Here is a 3,263-nt window from a genome sequence, read left to right on the forward strand (position 1 = left end):
CATCGATCTGGGAATAGCTTCTTCCCCACTCCCTACCTTACTCCCCACCCCACTCCCTTGCCCCACCTCCACCCAATCCCTCCCCACCCCACCCCAACCCCACAACCTACACCACCCCACCGCCTATCCNAACATCAACATCAACATCAACATCAACATCAACATCAACATCAACATCAACATCAGCATCAACATCAACATCAACATCAACATCAGCATCAACGTCAACGTCAACATCAACGTCAACGTCAACGTCAACGTCAACGTCAACATCAACGTCAACATCAACATCAACATCAACATCAACATCAACATCAACATCAACATCAACGTCAACGTCAACGTCAACGTCAACGTCAACGTCAACGTCAACATCAACATCAACATCAACATCAACATCAGCATCACTCCACTTTCCAAGCTACTCATTTGGGGAACACGAATCTACCGAGGAGAGGAAAATGATCGGCGAGGTCCGTCAGGGGCACGTTTCTGTTCCGACAACGATCGTCGTCCGGCCACATGTACCCCAGCCGGAAGATCTTCCCCCTGTCGTAGCACACCGGAAACGGCTCGTCCGCCAGAGGGCGCACGGACTCCATTGTCGCGTGCAGGGGGCGCTGGTGGTCGCGGCTGTACGTCGTGTAGTCCACCCAGTCGCATTTCGGCTCCGGGTAGAAGTCGTTCTCCGACGACACCGTGCACGCGCGCGGGCCGACGACGGCCGGAAGCTGTGCCGACATCGCCGACAGGACGTCGGCAAGCAGCGTCGGCTCCGTGTAGAGATCGACGTTGTAGTCGCCGACGTAGACGACCGGTTCGTCCGAGGGGACACCGAGCCGACGCGCCATCTCCCGCAGCTCGCGTGCCTGCCCGACCTTCGTCTCCCAGACGACGCCCGTCTGCTGGTGCGTGCTGAAGACGTGGTACAGCTTGGTGGCGCCACTGGCGTCCGTCTTGTTGACGGCGGCGTAGGCGACGCCCTTCTTGGCGAACGCGTCCCACGACAAGGCGTCTGCGTTCTCGTAGACGTGCTGGGCCTCGCGCACGATCGGCCAGCGCGAGGCGATGAAGATCCCTCCGTTAGTGATCTGGAGACCGACCTTGCGGTCGACCTTGGAGGCCTTGGAATCGACCTTGGAGGCGTCGTGGTCGTGCGTTAATGAAGACGAAGAGAAGGAAGGCTTGTGGTCGACATTGGAGTCGACATTAGGCTCGACCTTGGAGGCGTCGGGGTCGGCGTCTGCGAGCGACGGCGGCGGCCATATTGCGCCGACGGTGCGGGTGGTGTATGGGAAGCCGTGTTGCGCCAGTAGATCGCGCAGCGAGAGACGGAACGGGAAGCAGCCGCCCATGAAGACTTCCTGTAATCGATCGTTGTTGGTTTTTGGTGATTTTTACATTTTTATTTGGATTTAATTTTCTTGCAATCCTTTCCATTATTCGCATTAAAATTTATTGATTATTAATTATTATTATTATTATTAGGCTAGTAGTAGCAGTAGTAGTAGTAGTATTAGTACTAGTAATTATTTTTCTTAATGAATATTATGATGTATAACTAATTTCATTCGTAATTAATAAAGTACTGATTTCAAATCGAACGCGGTTCTGAACTTTCGTGCGCGCACTTCTCAGAAAAAACGAAAATACTTCACAAAAATGCCAGTAGATGGCGCTACCTGGAAACCGATGACGTCGACGTCTGGGAAGGCGCGTCGCAGCACGGCGGGGATGCGGCACGACCTCTCGCGCTGTCCGTCGTGCGAGATGAACCAGAATCGCTCCTGTATATTGTAGGTGAGCACGTTGAGCGTGTGTGCCGGAGTGTCTACCTGGGCGGTGGTCGGTGCGAGGCTGCTACATAGCACCTTGTCGCCGCTGCTGCACGGCTCGTCGCCGTCGTCGCCGCCGTCAGGGGCGCTGCGCTCGTACGTCAGGCCGAACAGCTCGCAGTGTTCGGGCTTCGTGGTGCACGCTGGGAAATCTCCTGCACGAATGCGTGTGAATTAGTGAGGAGAGTCCGGGGAGAGGAAGGAGAGAGGAAGGTGAGAGGTGAAGGTGAGAGAGGAAGCGGGGCAGTAGAGGGGAGGGGGAAGGGAAAGAGGAAGGGAAGGGTGAGGCGTGGGGAGGGATCCGGAGGAAATAATGCGTTGAGAGCGGGAAGGAGAGAATCAATCTTTGGGATTATGTACTGCTGATCATATGTTATAATCATTATATCAATTCCCATCTTTTTAATATTTTATATTTATATCTTGACATAAGTTTTTTTTCCGCGCTTAAATTTAGCGCGTATATGTGAATATGAAACTATGTGTGTGTGCGTGCGTGCGTGCGTGCGTGCGTGCGCGTGTGCGTGTGCGTGTGCGTGTGCGTCTTTCATGACATCATTTTATGCTGACGAAACTATAACGATAACTATAACTATAACTATAGCTATAACTATATAAGTATCTAAGCCAATAAAACAAAATACAGTTTAGCAAATCGTAAATAGGAGCATATGCAGATAGCAAACAATAGTAATATAAAGAAATTGAATTGGGTAGTCGCAACAAATTCATTCTAATCATTTCCTTTCGCAGATAGTAGGCACACGAACAAATACATCTGACCCTATAACCTATCGCCCGTTTTCAGTAGGTTGGGAAGAGTTACATCCTTTTAAATAATAAATCCAGATATTGGGACCCCGATATATACACAGTTTTTGCATAATACACCAAGTCTCATGTGCGACACTAGCGCCGACCAACGGCAAAGAAAACGAAAATAAATTCGCTCACATTTATAAGAAATTTCGAAGAATTGGCGCCTTACAATGAATAATGCAAGACCGCACTATAATTACAACACTTTAATCTGTTGTTTCTGTTGTTTCGCTTAGCAAAATTGCTATTTTGGGACAAGTCATACGTTATTAGTTATTAGATTATGTAATAATGTAATATTACTTTTGATTATTAATAGTTTTGTAGTACAGCATTGAAACCCGCGCGGCGGCAGTTACCAAAAATTAAAAAACACTTCATCGAATATCAGCAGCAAATAAACTTTATTTAAAATTATAAAACACAAACCAATTAACATTTATTGGAAATTTGATAATTACGAATTAATTACTAATGATAATCATGGGTGCTTTCAACCTTCACCGTTAACAACTTTAACAACTTCAGCAAAAGAACAGGTTCTATCAAAATTATTATCAATATCAATGTCAATATCAACATCAACATCAACGTCAACATCAACATCAA

The 3,263-nt window shown here is 47.9% G+C and overlaps 1 protein-coding gene across 1 annotated transcript in view; it reads right to left on the bottom strand.

Annotated features, from left to right (window-relative positions):
- Nucleotides 1–377: 377 nt before the first annotated feature.
- LOC106818729 (sphingomyelinase C 2-like) overlaps nucleotides 378–3,263 on the bottom strand; it is a 6,389-nt gene continuing 3,503 nt past the window's right edge. Inside the window, exons 2-3 of the mRNA XM_014823403.1 lie at nucleotides 1,683–1,990; nucleotides 378–1,364 (exon numbers count right to left, since the gene is read on the bottom strand). Coding sequence (XP_014678889.1) covers nucleotides 426–1,364; nucleotides 1,683–1,990 — 1,247 coding nt within the window. The 3' untranslated portion in view covers nucleotides 378–425. The remainder of the gene's footprint in view (nucleotides 1,365–1,682; nucleotides 1,991–3,263) is intronic.

This window comes from Priapulus caudatus, unplaced genomic scaffold (assembly GCF_000485595.1).
Source record: "Priapulus caudatus unplaced genomic scaffold, Priapulus_caudatus-5.0.1 Scaffold2464, whole genome shotgun sequence".
Classification (NCBI taxonomy): domain Eukaryota; kingdom Metazoa; phylum Priapulida; class Priapulimorpha; order Priapulimorphida; family Priapulidae; genus Priapulus; species Priapulus caudatus.